Below are 18,978 nucleotides of genomic sequence, written 5' to 3'. Positions count from 1 at the left end.
ACAGTACGAGGTCACAATGGAGGAATTTTTCCATCAACCTAGCTACTGCATCTCAGGAAGGTGCATTATCTAACTGACTCCCTCTTGTTGTCATAGGTAGCAGCTACACTCAAGTGCTGCAGCTGTGCCGCTGTTGTGTTTTAAGTGTAGACAAGCCTTTAAAACTCCAGTGGGATAAAATATAAATGTAATTATTAAGATTGGGACTTTTCAGTTTGGAAAAGAGACAACTAAGGGGGGATCTGATAAAGGCCTATAAAACCATGACTGGTGTGGAGAAAGTAGATAAGGAAGTGTTACTTACTCCTTCTCATAACACAAGAACTAGGGGGTCACCAAATGAAATGAATAGGCAGAAAGTTTAAAACAAACAAAAGGAAGTATTTCTTCACACAACGCACAGTCAATCTGTGGAACTCTTTGCCAGAGGATATTGTGAAGGCCAAGACTATAATAGGGTTCAAAAAAGAACTAGATAAATTCCTGGAGGATTGGTCCATCAATGGCTATTGGCCAGGATGGGCAGGGATGGTGTTCCTAGCCTCAGTTTTACCAGAAGCTGGAAATGGGTGACAGGGAATAGATCACTTGATGATTACCTGTTCTGTTCATTCCCTCTGGGGTACTTGGCATTGACCACTGTTGGAAGACAGGATACTGAGTTAGGTGAACCTTTAGTCTGACCCAGTATGGCCGTTCTTATATAATATCCCCTCACTTTATAAACCTACTTTTACACTTCCATAACTTCCAGTTCTAAGAAGCTATTTGCAGAAGTGTGGACCAATAATTCTCCTCTAAAAGGAAGCTGGACTTGTAAATAAATCAGGAGCTGAGCTCCAGGGTTACTCCCTTTTTCACTTCAGGGGTGGCAGCCAGCAGAACTGGATGGAAGTTTTTAAAATTTTGACATTTTAAATCTTCAAAATTTCAAAGTTTAAATTGTGAGGGGGAAAAAAAGAAAATGCTTTTCCTTTTAATTGCAAAATCTCCCACTCCCCTTTATTCTGCCACCTCGCTCTAGTAGACATTATCCTGCTGTGATTCAGCCAGATTAGTAAAATGCCGGGGTAAGTAAGAGCACTTCTAATTTATTTTTATGACCAGTGAAACACTGTACAATATCTATCTTAGGTATTTATATGGCCCCCATCATCATGGGATCTGAGTCCCTCACAATCTTTAAGGCAGATATCCTCACAACATCCCTGTGAGGTAAGGCAGTGCTATCATCTCCATTCAGCAGATGGGGAACTTGTTATAATATGTATAACAAACAGCCGCCAGGGGGAGCAGGCAGATAGTCAGATAACGAAATGTGTAGCTGTTCCAGGTTGTGGTAGGTGCGTTGTTGGAAACTGCTGGAACTGTGGGTCTGTGGAGCTATTGCAAAGTTATATACTTGTTGCCTGAATAAACAGACAGTCAATACTCAAAGAAGCTGGAGTGCCTACAGCTTACAACGCAACAGAATGGAGGCACAGAAAGGCTAGGTGACTGGCTCAAATCACACAGCAAGTCTGTAGCAGAACTGGGAGTTGCAGCCAGATCTCCCAAGTCCTAGACTAGTGCTCTCATCCCTGGACCATCATTCCTCTAATATGCTAGTAGGAAATCCTCAGAATGAAGTGCATCTTCTCCTTCTGCAATTGCCAGTAAAAGGTAACTAGTAGCCTACCTGCAACCTTCAGATTGTGAACTTGGAACCCCTCCTGGTGAAACTGTCCGGACTAGATTTCCAATTTCTGCTCAGCTCCCTAAAATAAGAGAGACACCATCAGTCAGCCAAGGGAAAAGCACTGCAAGCCAAGCACTTTAGAATCATAGCCCCGGGGGCTGGGATTTATGTAATTAATTAAATCCCACCTGTCTGCTAAAGATTGCAGGTCCCCCCAGTTCACATCTGGGTGCCATGCAAGGGTTCTGATAATACTGACCAATAAAGTTCTACAGCGTCTCGGTCTTGGCTGGGACTGGAACTGCTGCCGCGTGAACAATTTTTAGTGAATAACGTATCTGATCAATTTCACTCCTTTTGCTGGTCACACCTTGCATGTGAACAATCTATGATTTTCTTGCATGTGTGTACTATTCAAAATGATTTTCCAGATAAATTCTGCAAATTATTCTTGCTCAGCAGTTTGTTCTAACAGTTCATTGGGAACACCCAATACTCCAGTTGTGCTGATTAGTTTTAATTAGACCCAAAGGTAATATGGTAATCACGGTTTCTGTCCTCTGACTGGATGAGAGTAACTCTTATTATTAATGTATTAGTATTTATTATTCGTACTGCAGTAACGCCTAGTATCCCAGGCCTCCATTGTGCTAGACCCTGTACAAAGAGAATAACTTACACAGCACCCTACAATGAGCCTGGACGCTTTAGGGAACAAATATGATAAACCCCCTGCCCTGAGGAGCTTATAGTCCAACTACCAGACCAGACTGAACAAGTGAAAGCAGCAAAATAAAGAGCCTGTAAGTATGGGGATAAGAAATGATGGACAGAAGAAGGGGCAACAAGGCTTACACAGACACATGTATTGCTGTGAACATCCCCTGACGATTCTAATACGCATCTCACAGCTCATCCTCCTCACTTGGAGCCAGAACCACTCCATCCATAGGAGGGGCTAGACAGTTCAGAATCTAGAAATATGCCTGAAGCCACCTTATCCGATCCAAATGTTCTCAATGTCTGAGTGTTTGGAACTGGGACTTTTTGCTTCAGACCCATCTTTTTAAAAGAACTGACTTTGAACCTGATATGCTAACTGCCTATCTCTGACAGGTGACGGGGAGCACTCAAAACACAACTCTGAAAGCAGTGGCCCTTGTAGGTAACCTTCAAGTATATATTAGAAATATGAACATTTACAACTACTAAATGAGTGTTCAGAACTAATATGTCAGACCTGATCCTTAATAGGGTACCAATGCCCTTTCCCCCTTTAAAAAACAAAAACTTGAGGGAAAAAAATGAAGGCCTAATTTTTTCAAATCTTAAAAAACCCTTCATCTTCATGGACATGAAACTGGCAAAGTTTGCCATTGTTAGGTTTTTAATTATTTTTAAGCTAAAATTAAAATTTAAGTCTGTGGGAATGACTGTCCTATGGAAGAGGGAGTTTGCAAACACAGCCCTATTCTAAACACAGCATTCAATGCTTAAAATAATTGTGTGATCTCTAGAGGATCAAAGCTCATGATCATAAATACATGAACACGCTTTTATTTACACCACCGACGTTTTTTTAAGAATAGCATATAACTGCTCCAGGGCCTAAAACATTGGAACCCTCTCAAGAGCACATAATCCAGGGTAAGTAAAGTTGCGTGTAGATAATCCAATAATTCAGACATTATTCATAACAATATCTGCGTTGAACTGATGCCAGGGCTTTCTGTTGCAAAAATGGCATCGCTCTGTGTTCAAACAAACCCGAATTCTAGAGTAAGCTAAGCCTTGCCTACATCCCAGGTGCAGTAAATCATTGAAGCCGACAGCAACCTTACCCCCAAGCTCTTTCTTCGGGAACTGAATAGTCCACTGCAAACCGTAAATAGCATCTAAATTAATTTTGAACGGTTGAGAACATTTCTGGAATTGAGTAAAATAGGCTGCCTTCCTGTGACTCATTTTTGCCTGAACTCTAGCGGTTTCCATAGCTTAGTCACCCTCCCACCGTGCCTATATGCCAGGCACTGTGGGTCAGTAACAAAGCAAGCATATGCTTTCAATCCCAAAGACTATTCCTATTAGCCGTTGGAGTTTGCTGTTGTGCTCAGGTCCACTAAGAGGCTGTAACCCCAACACAAAGTTCTCTTATTGTGTAATCTGATACATTTACAACCAGTGAACACCTTCTATATGAGAAGCAGCACTATCTTTTTCAGTAGAGCATTAACTAGGGTTGTAAACCTAACAAAGGATCCAATCCTGATCCCATTGAAGTCACTGTTGGTTTGCCATTGATTTCAGTAGCAGCAGGACTGACCCTGAAGTTTTGTGTCAGCAGTCCCTTTCCATGTTCTTGGAGCTATTTTAAACTGGAGCTGTGATCACAGATTGCTGCTGCTGAGCAATGAAAGTAAAGCAAACATTTAACACTCCCTACCGCAGTGGAATTCAACTTTGCTAACCTTTCGGAAATGTAATAACTTACATGTTAATAACTATACCTGGGATTTTCAGTCATGGCACCTAAAGGAGTTAGAATCTAACTGTTATATGCTCAAATCCCACTGAATTTCAAATCCTCACATTTAGATGCCTTAACTCCCATTGAAATCAAAGCTGAAATTAATGGGAATTAGGAGTACTAAATACCTCTGAAGATCTCGGCCTTCGTGCCTAATTTCCTTAGGCTCCTTCGAAAACCCTGTGCTAAATATTATGGGGCAGATCCTCAGCAGTTAATTGTCAGGTCCATTGAAGTCAATGGAGCTGTAACAATTGACACCAGCTGAGGGGCCATCTATATATAGATATATCTATACACACGTTTGTATATTCAAAAAACAATTACAGTTGCTGAGTGATGATAATGTCACATCATTCACAAATCTCAAGCACTTAAAAGTTAGGATATGGATAGTTAAGAATCTTGTATATCCCACCGAAATATTTTTTTCTTTGTTACAGTAATGTATATTCCCACCACAACACAACAATCTGAACTCTCGCCCTAAAGAAGTAATAGTCTTTCACCAGTAATCTCAAAGCACAAACACAAAGCTCGTTAGAACACCATGTGTCATTAATGTGAACATAGGTAACTTGTTTTTTTTCAAAAGGGTTTTGTGTTGTATCAACTATTCCCCACCACTGCCAACCCACAGAGTGTGATCCAGCAGTTGTGCCCTGGCAAACCATCCAAGATATGCACACCACAAACTGAGAAACACTGACCTAGAAAATAGGTAAACATCACCTTTAAGAAGGAAAATCTGAATATCGTGTCTGTGGGGCAGTACTGCTGCTAAACTGAAGTGAAACAGAGCCTGTGACAGACACTTCCTGCACAGGGCTCACTAAATGCAAATGGTGAAGCTATAGTCAAATTATGTTCTATATTTGCAAGTGTTATTAAGTTTCCTTAACCTTCTAACTTGCTCTATACACATAGGGCCATATCTTGCACAATGGTCTGATAATACTGAACTAGTGGCACTATCCATAGGAGGTGTTGTGTATTGTCTGTTAAATTGGAAAAAGCTAGTGTTTACTATAGAGTTACACTAGTTCATTGACATTTTCCTTGTGAAATACACTAACAACGTCCCAGCAAATCTAGAAATCTAATCTAGAAAGAAAGCGGTAAGGTTTGCCTGCATATCACCTGCATGAAGGTCAGTAGAAGAGGCGTGTCAAAGCCAGAACTATTTATACAAACTTCCTCATCTTTAGATCTCAGATCAAACGGGGCCTGGATCTGAACTTCTGGTTTTCATTTTGCAGACACAAACCCATCCCTTAGTTCTGTCCACCTGGAATTATAAATATCTTGTGACTTTAAGGTCAGACTACATAACAAACCTAAGGAAAATTATCCACAGCTTTCAGGAGTCCTGAGTTGGCCAGGACTGTCCTAGGTTTTAAAACTCAATCCCCAGTAATTTCAGTCACAGCTACTGTTCTAAGTCTGTAGTGTTGCTATGTCGTGTCTTCCTGAATCATTGCCTCTTCTGGCTGTTCAGCAGCACTCCCTATTGACTCCTGCTGGCTGCTTCTACTCTGCAACTCTCAGCCCCGCTACTGGAGGCTGGCACCAACTCATTAATACTTTTAAAGACTCTCTTTGTGTCTTATGTTAGTATCAAGTGGTAAATGTAGAAGGATCATGTGGATAACAAAGAAAATCCCACAAAAATCTGATTGAATCTTAGGGATTCTGGAAAAATTACAGTCAAAATTCTGTTCTGATTTCACCACCATTCCCCATTGGTTTCCAGGGACCCAATCACAACCCAGCCTAAGGATTTACTTTGTTAGGAGTTGTGACATCAGTGCAGCATGGTGATATAAATTAGGACATCTGAGTACGAAGGAAAAGAGATGAGTTTCTTTTTAGTCATGATAGTGAGAGAATAGGATTTCCTCTTACTAAATGGGCATGGATGGGAGATGAGAAGCCAGACTAGAGATCAATCTGACCAAAGAAAGGACAGCACACAGCATGATGCCACTGTTTAAAAGGTGAGTAAGATTTAAATAGAGATAATCCCCAGGAAACTCTCTAGAGTTCAGGTCACCAACTAACTAGCTGGTTAACTCCTGTAGGGATTAATGTTTGAAATTATTATGTCTGACAGATGTTTGTAGAACAGGAATTACTAAAAACAGTAAGAAGCAAAAGTGCAGCATGGGTACAAATTAGAGCCGAGCCTTCAGAAATCATTGATATAATCTTGGACACAGAGGTAACTTTTGTTTGCCTGTCTTAAGTATTTTTCCGTTTCTTCTGCACTTTCCTGGCAGTAGATTTTTCTTGCTTGTACTGCCGAGAAGAATCTGATTGACATATTAGCTGACTGTGAATCAGTTACAGCTCTACAATCCCAGGAAAATAGGGCAGAATTTAGCCAACTTCTTCAATCAACACCAGCGCTATTGCTGTTTGGCCAGGGATCTCCCAAACGGAATCTGTGTTTCATGCATCACACTTTTCTGATGCTCAAACTCATTAGGTGTTGTCTGTCTCCTGACTTCCTGGAACCGTTGGAAAATAAAATGCAATGTTTTCTCAACTCAGTTCTGATGTCTTGAGCCATTGTTACTGTTAAGCTTGCTAGCAAGTCAAACCTGCAGGATTGCACCACTGCTACACTGGGTGTAGTTTACACTTCCACCATCAGAGCATGCTGAATCCAGTTTATCTGCTCCAAGGCATAGCCAGATTGCACTCTCACTCACACCAGTGTAAATGCAGAGTAACTCCACAGAAGTCAATGGAATCTTTGTGGATTTGGACTAGTGTAAATGAAAGCAGAACCTGACCCACGTCATCTTAATTTGCACTATACTTGGCCAGATTTCTAGGGTTAAGATGAATGTAAAGAGGAAATGATGACTGGAAAGGTAGAGAAAACATGGGGATGGAGAAGAGGAAAAAGTCAGGTCTGATCCTCCTCTCACATCAGTTTTGCACCCATTTAAGTGAGTGGAAAATTAGGTCCAGGAAATGTAAAAACAAAGCAGGGAGAAAAGAGGAACACTGTAAAGAGAAATTGTTTACTAACTTAGCCCCTAGAAGACCCCCTGTAACAGAGTGCTGGGCAAGAACTGCTGACTCAGCCCTGTGTCACACCAACTCCCATTAAGGGAAGTAAATTGGAGCCCGCTAGAGAAAACCTGCGCATAATTGGTGAATGGGAGACAGCTGCCAGCCCAATTAGCCTGGGGTTATAGAAAAGGCTGGGAGGAAGGAAGCCAAAGGGAGCAGAGTGATATCTCTTCCTCAGCCTTCCTGGGGGCAGACACTAGCACCCAAGCTGTGTATAGTGAAAAGGTGGTGGGAGCATAACCCATAAATAAATGGCACCAGTGGTTACTGAACTCCAGGGTCTCTGAGTGACTTTGTCAGCATGGCAGGAGCAGGAGCCAAGAAGGCCCTGCAGTGCCCTGCTACACCCCCTCGGAGACTGTTAGCAAAAGAAACAGATAAAGAGCGAAGCTAGAAGCTAAGGACCAAATTCTCCTCTCAGCTACAAGTGTGCAACCCCCGTGTCGGCAACTGAGAGTATAGCTCAGGGCAGAATTTGGCCACAGCTTGAAAAAGCAAACCAGGGACAGGAAGGTGTGAACATCAGAGAGAAGCATCTTAGGAGTTTACTGCTTCTATGTTCCAAAAAGGAAAATAATTCACTTTCAGAACAGCAGACAGATCAAGATCCCTCCTACTTTCAAGACTATGATTACACAATCCCCACTCTGACAGAAGCTCTCTTAGTACAGGGCTCTATGCAGATGGAAATGTAATGAAACTTGCTTGCTGTGCTGAGGTGCAGGCCCATCTATCCAAAAAGAAACCAGCTTCAGACCTTGGGACTGCCAAGCTGCCTCAGGGGCAGAGGTTAGAATGTTCACAGGTGAGCCTCCTCTCTGTCCTGTCTGCTCTCCCCAGCTGGGAAATTTGCTACAGCCTTATAGCATTTGGGCTAAGAACGTACTCCCTAGGAAGGAAGCAAGCTTGGGCAGCCACATAAGGCTGAAATCCACATTTACTTAGATTGTAAGTGCTTTGGGGCATGGACTGTCTTTGTGCTGTTTGCACAGCACCTAGCACACTGTCTATGGCTAGGGCTATGAAGCACTATGGTGATGAAAATAAATAACAGCAACATTGTGCAGCTTCTTCTACAGGGGAGATACTCCCTCACAATGAGAAGCAGCCTCTGTTGATGACTATCCTAGAAGACTCATGGAGCTCAGCAGCCACTAAGGCAATTTAGGATGGACCGAGTCCATTATCGATAACATAAGAATCAAACTAACGGGCAGAAATCTGCCAATTCCCCAGAAAACTTTCAGTGAGTGAGCACTGAAATATAATACACCTCTAACCCGATATAACACGACACGATATAACATGAATTAAAATATAACGTGGTAAAGCAGTGCTCCGGGGGGGCGGGGCTGCACACTCCAGCGGATCAGAGCAAGTTTGATATAACGCAGTTTCACCTATAATGTGGTAAGATTTTTTTGGCTCCTGAGAACAGCGTTATATCAGGGTAGAAGTGTATTTATATTTTAATAAATCCCAAATTACCATTTATGAGCACAATTCCCCTCAGTCCCAAAGCTGATCGTAAACTGATACTGATATTTCATAACAATGCTTCACTTTCTGCATGTGCCCCCAAAACAAAATTGTCTGTTTTTTTTTCTCGCTAGCACTTTCAAACCCATCAGTGTTGCAGCTGGGTGAAAGGCAGCAGTGTAAATGGTAACTTTTGAATCTACACATTCTGTGTTCAAACATGAATTCAAGTATTCCTATAAATAAAACTGGTTAGATGTTTTCAAATAAGCCCACAGTTCACATGCTGCAAAGGAAACACAGCTCATTAAACACTGAAGCCAATGGAGTTACTTAAAGGATTATTTTGGCTCACTGTTTAATCTACCGTACTTAAATGATGCCCTGGGCAGACTGGCTTAGTTGCAAGGTAATAATCTGCAACTACGCACTGCTGCATGGGTTTGATTCCCAGTCTATGGGCTACCAGGGGGGACAAGAGATCTCATGTTGCTTGAGCTCCAGTACTTAGGGGACAAGGTTGATGCGTTCCTAAGACAGTTTAGTTCTCCTGGGCCACAAGGTGGCTGAGACACATCAGGGCCACAAGAATTGTAGGGTTCAAAGCAGGATAAAATTTCTTCAGAGCTCTGATAAAGAACTAGAAACCCCCCGTTGGGGAGGGAATACAGAAGCCTTTTGACTCTGTAGAAATGGTTGTTTCGCGGGGCAAAAAAGTGGCTTAAGCGACCATTCAGCGTAGGGCCACTAGACACCACAGTGATGAGTATGGTGTAAATGCCGATCAACGGATCGATGTCAAAGGAATTTCTTCTAGAGTGCTGAAGGAATCCACTATCCGTATTACTGCGTGGGGAAAGGGCGTCACTCAAGCTCTGACAAGGAACAAGTCAACTACCCAACAACCGCAGCCAGCTTTAAAGTCAACCCATCCCTCTTTAAAACAATGGGTCTGCTGATATTTAGTAATTTACATAGTTATATTTAATCATCCAGCTATTAATTATACTACTACTACTACTGCAGTAAGATTCCCAGTTCGGCATCAGGGTGCCATTATACCAGGCTCTGTACAAACGAAGAACACACAGACAGTCCCTGGCCCAGAGAACTCACAAAATCTAGGATTCTCACAGCACACAACAGGTGAATAAACAGACAATTGAAGTAGGAAGACCAGGCAACACTAAAGGGAAGGGTGTTTGTGTCTTTGTGACCATGGCATCTCATTTGTCCCAGGTGGACACCAACATAATCAATGCCTGATGGAAAGGAAGATTTTAAGGAGGGATTTCAAAGAGAAGATGGTGGCTTTGCAAATTGAGATGAGAAGTATCTTCCATAAGCATAAGGAGTGGCATGTGAGGATGTGCCAAGGTATTTCTAGGAAAAGCAGACAAGGGGGCTGCCAGGCATAAGTAATTTGAGAGCTCTGCATTGAGCACATAATTAACCTATGTTAACAGGCACTCTCATTACCATTACACTCATTCTCTTTCCCCTCCTGTGCTTTATCTCACTAACCATGAACTTGTTGATTTTAGTCTTAAATTAGATTATATGCTTCCCAAGGCAGGGTCCACATCATTTTATGCTTTGCGCATTGCCTATCATCACAATGGGGCTCCCACCCTGCTGGTGTAACAAATAATAATTTTCAAGGAACAGACTGATCTTGGGCACTTTGCCTTCAATCTTCAAGGCTTTTGGAGAAGCAAGTTTCCCATGTTTTGCTAGCCAGATTCACAAGCCCGTTTGGCAACCTGGAAAGATGGGAAAAGGAGTTAATTCTGCACTGAAAGTGTTGTTAAAAAAATGTCTCTCTAGTGGACAAAGTGGGTCTAAAGCACAATGGGATTTAAAGCTTTGATGCTAAATCCACATCTATTTCTTTCATTCTGGAGCATGTAAGGCTGAAGATCTTATCTACCCAACAGCGTTCTACGTAACCTGTATGTGAAGCATTTTTTAAACCCTCGGCACAAAAATTAATAGAGCTCTTATGACCTTTAATCTGAAAGTATGGGGTGAAATCCTGGCTCCACTGAAATCAACAAGGGTTTGGCCACGGACTTCCATAGGGCCAGGATATCACCCATGATTTCTACTGTCTTACAAGTCAACAATTATAGTTCCCCTTGGGTTCTTTCCTTCTGAGCAGGAGATTGAAACTAAGAATGAAGCCTCTGATACATTTACTGAGCCAGCCTGATGTGCTACATATTCTACCTACAAACCAAATGCCAAACCCCTTGTGTTTACTACCTGAACTATAGAACATTCTTGCTGACTTAAATAAGAAACATCATCTACATTTGTCAAGCATTGCTGTCTACCAGAAATGTAGCCAACTACCACATTCCCGCAGAGACTGAAGTGCAGCCATGAGATGAGAATGTTTGCATTAAGGAAAGTCAGTCAGTACAATTACAGATAATTTATTGCTCAGGGAAGACACTGAACTGACAGCTCCAGAGGTTGGTTTCTTCTGTTCATCCACAGAATATGTATGGCATGGGCAAATTTCCTCACACTGCCCTGCCATTAACGTGTCTTGAAAGGACAACAGGATAAGTCAGTCTCCAAACAGATTCTGCCCTTTGCCTCTCTGCTGAGACTGCCAATACGATTTTGCAAAAACAATGAGGACTCTTTGTGGCACCTTAGAGACTAACAAATTTATTTGGGCCTAAGCTTTCATGGGCTAAAACCCACTTCAACAGATGCATGGAGTGAAAAATACAGTAGGCAGGTATATATATTACAGCACATGAAAAGATGGGAGTTGCCTTACCTAGTGGGGGACGGGGGTCAGTGCTAATGAGGCTAATTCAAACAGGGTGGATGTAGCCTATTCCCAACAATTGACAAGAAGGGGTGAATATCAACAGAAGGAAAATTACTTTTTGTAGTGACCCAGCCACTCCCAGTCTTTATTCAGGCCTAATTTGATGGTGTCAAGTTTGCAAATTAATTCCAGTTCTGCAGTTTCTCGTTGAAGTCTGGTTTTGAGGGGTTTTTTTGTTGAAGTATGGCCACTTTTAAGTCAGTTATTGCGTGTCCAGGGAGACTGAAGTGCTCTCCTACTGGTTTTTGAATGTTACAATTCTTGATGTCTGATTTGTGTCTATTTATTCTTTTGCATAGAGACTGTCCGGTTTGGCCAATGTACATGGCAGAGGGGCACTGCTGGCACATGATGGCATATATCACATTCGTAGATATGCAGGTGAACGAGCCCCTAATGGTGTGGCTGATGTGGTTAGGTCCTGTGATGGTGTCCCTTGAATAAATATGCGGATAGAGTTGGCAACAGGGTTTGTTGCAGGGATTGGTTCCTGGGTTAGTATTTTTGTTTTGTGGTGTGTAATTGCTGGTGAATATTTGCTTCAGATTGGGGGGCTGTCTGTAAGTGAGGACTGGCCTGTCTCTCAAGCTCTGTGAGAGTGAGGGATCGTCCTTCAGGATAGGTTGTAGATCCTTGATGATGCGCTGGAGAGATTTTAGTTGGGGGCTGTAGATGATGGTTAGTGGTGATCTGTTACTTTCTTTGTTGGGCCTGTCCTGTAGTAGGTGACTTCTGGGTATACTTCTGGCTCTGTCAATCTGTTTCTTCACTTCCCCAGGTGGATATTGTAGTTTTAAGAACGCTTGATAGAGATCCTGTAGGTGTTTGTCTCTGTCTGAGGGATTGGAGCAAATGCAGTTGTATCTTGGGGCTTGGCTGTAGACAATGGATCATGTGATGTGATCTGGGTGAAAGCTGGAGGCATGTAGGTAAGTGGAGCGGTCAGTAGGTTTCCAGTATAGGGTGGTTTTTATGTGACCATTGCTTATTTGCACTGTAGTGTCCAGGAAGTGAATCTCTTGTATGGACTGGTCCAGGCTGCGGTTGATGGCAGGGTGGAAATCATTGAAATCCTGTGGAATTCCTCAAGGGCCTCCTTCCCATGGGTCCAGATGATGAAGATGTCATCAGTGTAGCGCAATTAGAGTAGGGGCACTAAGAGACGAGAGCTGTCATTGTTCTAAATCAGTCAGGATTTTGGTTACAGTCTATATAGGAGTCCATTGGGAACTGGACTGAGACCAACTCATTTCACATAAGTCACCATACAGTCATCAGATGGTAATGGCTTTCTGTCACTGCTGACCCAGTATGGATTCAAGCCAATTACCCAGAGGTAAAAGGCTCTATACCCCATTATTACCAATCTGCCAAGCCATCCAGTCCCCAATGGCTGCCTAATACAGATATCTTTGCTGCAGACATCCAAAGATTCGGTGCATGTGTTAGCATTATAAAATGCTGATTAGTTCTGTAAAATTGTTTTTTAGTCTAAAACACAATACCCTCTAGTCTCCTACAATTGCTTCATTATTATAACAGTAAAAAAAACCTGGTGTCTGATTCCTTAAATCAGACACCACTGATCCACATAACAAACAGAGGCTACATTACAATTTAAAAATTATCCTAGCTCTTGAGTCACAATTTGATTTTCTTCTTGCTGCTGTCATTCCAGCCCATGTGCTAGCTTATTTACCTACTTACAGGCTTCTCTACAGTGCTTATCAGATTATCTCAGTGCCCCACATTCATGAATGGCTCTTGCCTCACAACACCCTTGTCCATTAGGAAAGGATGAGCATGCTCATTTTCGAGAGAGGCACAAAGGAAATTAAGGCCGTGGTTTCCAACAGTGACCTGTGATTTAGGGTGCCAAACTCGAAACACATCAGGTATTAGTCTGTGGCAGAGCTTGAAATATGGACCCAGCTCTCTTTGATCCCAGTCCAGTGCCTTAACTACATGGCCATCCTTCCTCCCTTAACAATCGCCCACCTATAAATTGTTTCAAGGTTGTTTCACGTCACAAAAGGAGTTGACAAAATACTCCTTAGAAACAAGGTAGGTGAGGATATTGGACCAATAAAAGTTATTACATCCCCCACCTTGTCTCTCTCATATCCTTGGACCAACAAAGCTACAACACTGCAAACAATATACTGCCTACTCAGGCAAAACTCACAAAACTTCAATGGGAATTTTACTTAAATAAACAAGTGTAGAATCAGGTCAATATTTATTAGATAAATAAAAGGATTTTCAAGAAGGCTCTAGTTCTCTCAGAGTTAGCGTTGTCCTGAGTCTTCTGCCATTTAGAACCATGAAGCATGACATTCACGAAAACCACAAGACACTATTGCACCAAAGTAATAAATGGGAGGGAATGTGTTCAGTGGAAGCTTGGACTCTGGATCAGCAGTTCTGTTCCTGACTGTCACTCAACCACTGTGGCCCTTGGGCCTGGTCTACACTGGGGAGGGGGGTCGAACTAAGGTACGCAACTTCAGCTACGCGAATAGCGTAGCTGAAGTCGAACTACCTTAATTCGAGTTACTTACCCGTCCTCACGGCGCGGGATCGACGTCCGCGGCTCCCCCGTCGACTCCGCCACCGCCGTTTGCGGTGGTGGAGTTCCGGAGTCGACGGGAGCGCGTTCGGAGTTCGATATATCGTGTCTAGATGAGACGCAATATATCGAACTCCGAGAATTCGATTGCTACCCGCCGATCTTGGGTAAATCACTTGGTCCCCATATGCCTTTGTTTCCTGAACTGTAATAGAGATATAATTATATTTACCTACCTCCCAAGGATGTTTGAAACATTCATGGATCTGATTCTTCTCCCATTAAAGCCAGTGCATTTTTTACTATTGATTTTCATGGGAGCAGATTATGGCCCAATATCTCAAGTGTTTCTGGGATCCTCCATTGACAGGCATTATGCACAAAAAAATAAATAGTGCCCATGCAACTTTAAAAGGTATGAATAACCACTTACAGGTCAGTGCCACTGATAGCATGACCACATTTCAGAACATTTTGAGTCGTAAGTGCCTTACTGCATATTGCAGTTCTAACTGTTACGTCAACTTGTAATAAATACATACATACAAACAAACCAGGAAAACACAGAACCACCCCCCACTTATCTGAATTCGGAATGAATGTTGGCCTACCTGGTTTCCTTGTTTCCCATCTCCCTTCCTTTCCACTTTCCCCAGTATGTTATCTGTGCAATTTGGATGTGGCCCGGGGTTAGGGCCTGACACCTGATCCCAACCCCAGTGAAGTCAAAGGAAAGAGTACTGTGGAGTTCAGTGCATTTTGTGTCAAGCCCCTGGTCTCCTTTTGGCTGTAAAGTAGGATGGACACCAATGGTGATATATAAATAAAACATCAAAACCACAAGGAATTAAGTAGTCTAAAAGCAAACAACCTAAAGAGCACCAGATGGGGCCGTGCCTTCTTGAGAAATCACCGCCTTTTTTTCTTGCAGTGCAATTAAGATGTCTGCCCAAATTTATTTCAACACAGAAAGCACAGGCCATCGAAGATTGTTTATTAACTGAAGGCACGTGCACACACACACACACACACAAATCACAGCCTGGCATGACCCTCCTAAGGCTTACAAACAGTCTCAGCTTCTACGTTTGCATTATACAGACTGGACTGCACAAGAGGCTCCTGTCATTTAGTGAGGCAGGGCTCCTTAATTCAGCCGAAGTTGAAAGTTCCGCAGCTGACATCACAATGAATCATTTCATTGTAATAAGGCTAATGTCATCCTGGGAGTAACTCGATTTAATCCGTCATTGTTTCAAGAGTCCTGGTTGTCAGTGAATAGCGCAGGCACAAAACATAAAAAGCAATGGCTCGCCCCACCTTGCTAAATCCATGAGTCAACCACAGCCAAACACAATGATTAACAAATCTGGTGTATTTACTGTTTGCACTGGCTTTGTATACCTGAAAGGTAACCTCTTGCAGTGTTCTGAACTCATTTGATGCTCTATTTGGTACTGGACTGGCAGACTTGGAAAATGGAGTGTTCCAGGTACAGCATGGGCACTACCCAAGCAAGCTACTCCCCAAAGTGTCTCAATGCTGGAGGAACTACCTCTAGATATGAGGTATCAATCAATATCTGTAGCCAATTATATTTTTGATCTCTATGTCTGGGCTGCCAATGCGGATGCCAATAAGGACAGTGGGTTTTGTAATCTCCCTAATGGGAACTGGATGAGACCACGATATTTGTTTCACATGAACCACCAAACAGCCATCAAATGGTAACAGCTTTTGAATACCATTACTATTCCCAACCTGCTGCTGGTTTGCACCACAACAGTAACGGTTCTAAATATTTTTGCAACAAACCGCAGTTCGCTCCGTCTCTCAGTTAAAGGGAACATTGTCAAAGCTAACAGCCCCATATTTTTTTATTACTAATTTTTTGTACTATTTATTTTCTTAAATTTTTTAAACATATTTACGGGCATCTATCCAGTGCTCCCATCCCATAAATTTAAATTTACAACATACACACAAAGAAAGAACTGGCCATAAATATATCCAACACAACAGCCTTAACAAAGAGACCAACTGTCTTACTAAAGACCCCAACAGAGCTCAGGGCCCCATTGTGCCGTACAAATCAAGCACTTGAAGGACACAGAAGACCAGAATCTTGCCTTGGGGAGCTAACACTGTAAAAGACCTATGTGATGCACCAGACAATGGTTTGCACATAAGGGTCAGAGATGTTGTCAGTGAGATCAGGAGATGAAGGTCATGCAAAGGAAGGCTGTTCAAAAGGAGTAGCCTTTCAGGAAGGCTCTAAAGGAGAAGGAGAGAGCTCAGCATGTGAGTTGTGGGAGACTGCTCCAAGGGGAGAGCAGCAGGGGCACAGAGCCCGAAGGAAGAGGTGGAGGAGGAGGAGAAGATGGGAGCAGAGGAGCACAGTGCCTGACCTCGCGAGGTGCCAAATGCTAACAGGAGCTGAGAGCACTCAGCACTTCTCAGGACTGGGTCCACGAAGAAAGTGGGAGCACAGGATTAGAGGAGAGCAATGAATGATCTAAAGAGGAGAATATTGTTATGTATTTTCATAGAAGGACTATCAGCTTTGACAGAGCCTGCTTCATCATAACTCATTTGTAAACAATAATGTTCATGTGACTCACTCAGAGTTATGCTTTCTGTAGAGATCAAGTTGCTAGGGGCCGTAACTGGTTACATTTTCCCTCAAAACCCAGTTGGCTCACATCCTTGGCAACAAGAGATTCTGCATTTGTGCACGTCCACTGCCCACAGATTTGAGACCCTTTCAAAAAACACTGAAAAACAATTGATGCCTTTTATTATTTCTTTTTTACATTCCTTAACCAGCAAGGAATTACCATGTACAAAGATTTTCGAACAGCTTGCAACAGACACGGAGCTAGAAGTAATGTCCCAAGCAGTAACAGCAAATGGATCTCAATGGAATGTGGTGCTATTTGTATTATTTTTTCATTATTTATTTAGCACCATATGGAGGACATGATGATTTAGAGGCAAATGAGAAGACAGCCCCGCTTTAAAGAAAATCCTGCAACCCTTACTCATTTGAATAACCCTTACATATGTGAATAATTCCAACAGACTTCTGTGGGACTACTCATGTGACTAAGGGCTACTTGCATGAGTAAAATTTTGCTGAAAGAAGTCCTAATGGAGACAGAAACCATAAACAGAAAACAGGCATTTGGGAACAGGGGAGTCAACAGAAAACAAGGGGCTAGGGGAAACTGACGCAATGCTGCAGCTTTGTGTATTCCCCCTTTACAGCATGGATGTGCAGAGTCTTGGAAGTGAGAGCACGGACTCTCAACTGAATGCTGGAGAAAACAAGGAGCCAGGGAAGAATCTTAAGGAAGACGTTGCGGGAGATACGCTCACAGCTGCAGGAGCAGAAGACAGGTTTTTCCGGGGTTCTCTTTTATCACACTTTTATCTGTGCCAAGGAAAGTATTGTGTAAGATCATAGTCCACCATATATCAGAGGCAGTTGATAGCGTTCTGAGAAAAGAGCAAGTTGGTTTTTGGAAATGGTCTTCAGACCAGATCTTCACTTAGGGCCATCCCTACCTATGGTGGTGCCCTACGCAGCCCAAGCACTTGCACCCCCATCTGCGGGGGCGGGGGCAAGGGGCGCTCCGCTGGGTGGCTGGCCCCTCCGAGGGGGGCAGAAGGGACTGCACTCAAGGGCTGCAGGGCCGCAGGGGCAGGAGCTGTGGGGGGCAGCAGTGGGGCAGGGAGGCCCAGGACAGCACTGGGGATTAGCAGGTGGCCTGGCACCAGCAGCAGGAGTCGGGCCTGCCCCATCCCCCCCGCCCTCATCAGCGGCAGTGGGAAGCAGAGCAACCCGGCCCCAGACCGCTCCACTCTCCCAGCTCCCAGCCCTGTCGCTTGGGGGAGGGGGCTTGGAGGAAGGGGTCAGGCCCACCCCCAGTGGCGGTGGGGGGAAGTGGAGCAACGCGGCTGGGAGCTGATGGAGCGGAGCGGGCTGGGGCCAGGTCGCTCTGCTTTCTGCTGCCACTGGTGAGTGTGGGGGTGGGCCCGACCCCTTCTGCCGGCTTCAGTACCCCACTAATCCTGCGGGCCACGTCACTTGGGGGAGGGGGCTTGAAGGAAGGGGTGGAATGGGGGTGTGATGGGGGCAGAGCAGAGGTGGGGAGTGCTTGGGAGAAGGGGTCAAATGGGGGCAGGGCGGGGGTGGAGCAGGGGCGCTGGCTGGGGGATGTGGATGGCTGCTGGAGCCAGCACCGCATACGCAGCATGCAGCTGCCTTGGGCACCACGAAATTTGGTGCCCCAAATTATGCCCTACGCAGCTGCATGTTCTGCATATGCCTAATGACAGCCCTGTCTTCACTCTACGAAACGTAACAGAACAGTGCTTAGAATGGCAATGGCAACTCTGAATAAATTTCATAGACTTTGAGAAGGCGTTTGATAGCATTCACAGAACCAGCCTATGGCGCATTCTGCGGGCATATGGAATTCCTTTTCGTACAATCAACGTAATCAAAAGCTTCTATTTCAACTTTACATGCAGTGTTGATCACAGTGAGCTCAGTTTTGAAGTCAAAACAGGAGTACATCAGGGGTGTGTCATGTCTGCAATCATCTTCAGCATTGCCATTGACTGGATAATGCAGCGTGCAACAGAAAACGTGCCACAAGGCATTAAATGGACACTCTTCTCATCCCTTGAAGACCTGGACTTTGCAGATGATGTCGCTCTCCTACCACATACCCAACACCATATACAAGAAAAAACAATTAGACTCAATGCATTCAGACAGCAAATTG

At 43.6% G+C, this 18,978-nt stretch overlaps 1 protein-coding gene across 1 annotated transcript in view; it reads right to left on the bottom strand.

Annotated features, from left to right (window-relative positions):
- SYNE3 (spectrin repeat containing nuclear envelope family member 3) overlaps window positions 1–18,978 on the bottom strand; it is a 105,583-nt gene that overhangs the window by 57,631 nt on the left and 28,974 nt on the right. The window contains exons 3-4 of the mRNA XM_039533854.1: window positions 1,679–1,757; window positions 600–639 (exon numbers count right to left, since the gene is read on the bottom strand). Coding sequence (XP_039389788.1) covers window positions 600–633 — 34 coding nt within the window. The 5' untranslated portion in view covers window positions 634–639; window positions 1,679–1,757. The remainder of the gene's footprint in view (window positions 1–599; window positions 640–1,678; window positions 1,758–18,978) is intronic.

The sequence above is a fragment of the Mauremys reevesii genome, linkage group 4, assembly GCF_016161935.1.
Source record: "Mauremys reevesii isolate NIE-2019 linkage group 4, ASM1616193v1, whole genome shotgun sequence".
Classification (NCBI taxonomy): domain Eukaryota; kingdom Metazoa; phylum Chordata; order Testudines; family Geoemydidae; genus Mauremys; species Mauremys reevesii.
Note: the sequence above shows the minus strand (reverse complement) of the source record. Positions and strands in the feature narration are given on the sequence as shown.